The sequence below is a fragment of the Berghia stephanieae genome, chromosome 8, assembly GCF_034508935.2.
Source record: "Berghia stephanieae isolate SIO BIC M18660-M18661 chromosome 8, UCSD_Bste_1.3, whole genome shotgun sequence".
Lineage (NCBI taxonomy): Eukaryota > Metazoa > Mollusca > Gastropoda > Nudibranchia > Aeolidiidae > Berghia > Berghia stephanieae.
The window spans coordinates 8464048-8465190 of record NC_088367.1 but is presented as its reverse complement, the minus strand read 5'-3'; the positions used below and the strand labels follow the sequence as shown (position 1 = coordinate 8465190).

Below are 1143 nucleotides of genomic sequence, written 5' to 3'. Positions count from 1 at the left end.
ACCGTCGCGAACCCGCCGGGTAGCATCGTCACAACACACCGATGTAACGCACTTGCCGTTAGGCAGCTCCTCGACCGAAGCCGATTCTCAGCTACCCAGTGTCTCCTCTTACTGGTATCAAAGCCTGGCAACTTCTCACCAAGCTTAGAGGAGTGTAGGTCCCCGCCCCCACGAGGGATTGAATTCGTCCAAACCGACTTCCATCTCGTATGTGCAGCTCTGTCCAGCATGGTGAATTTGCTGTTGAAAACTCAATGTAAAATTAAATGGACTAGTAGCCTATATTATGTATGAAATAAATAATAACAGCAACATTTACACTATATTATGTGTGTAGATGTGTTCTTTTAATTGCTGTGTCTAGTTCTTTTTTTATTTTGAGGGTTTTTTTTTGTTTTTATTTTTTACAATTTTAAAATATTTTTTAGCTTTTTTTCTTACCTTAAGAGAAAAATTAGATTCCATCTCCTGAACTAAATGTAAGTCAACATAAAAACAGTCATATATATATATATATATATATATATATATATATATATATATATATATATATATATATATATATATATTGTCAATACATTCAGTTTTCAGGGGCCAATTCCCCCAACAAAATACCGTTTTGATCCGTTTTGATTTGAAGGGTCACATTTATGCATCTGTAGACTTTGTAAGGGAAGACTCAGGTTCGCATGATTTGGAGGTCTCCGTCTTTTTACCACCATCAGGTAACGAAGGACGTGTTGAAGACCTAGCAGCATCAGCGTTCTGTGGTCTATTGAAATGTTTGAAGAACAGCTCTCGGTACAGATTTCCCACTTGACGGTTGCAGATGAAGGAGGCAAAGATGAAAACACCCAACAGAGTTGCGAATGGACTCGTTAAGATAATCAGAATGATGTTTCCCGACATGAAACTAGCCGATGTAAGACCACAGAACACGCCGGTTACTGAAGACAGTTTGATGTACGTTATAACCCCTTGGTGGCCACCTGCCCTAGTTGTCAAGGTTGTCTGCTGGAGTCGGCGGACCTTGACGATTTCCTTGACCGTGACAGCAAAGAGGATGACGTTGACCAAAATAGCGATGCAAAAAGGCACCAGCAATGACCCAATTACGATGTATTTGGATATGGTGAAGTCTAG

The 1143-nt window shown here is 40.0% G+C and overlaps 1 protein-coding gene across 1 annotated transcript in view; it reads right to left on the bottom strand.

Annotated features, from left to right (window-relative positions):
* Nucleotides 1-580: 580 nt before the first annotated feature.
* Nucleotides 581-1143, bottom strand: part of LOC144978116 (uncharacterized) — a 4355-nt gene continuing 3792 nt past the window's right edge. The window contains exon 2 of the mRNA XM_078923741.1: nucleotides 581-1143. This exon is cut by the window's right edge and continues 1524 nt beyond it. Within this exon, the coding sequence (XP_078779867.1) occupies nucleotides 649-1143 (495 nt within the window). The 3' untranslated portion in view covers nucleotides 581-648.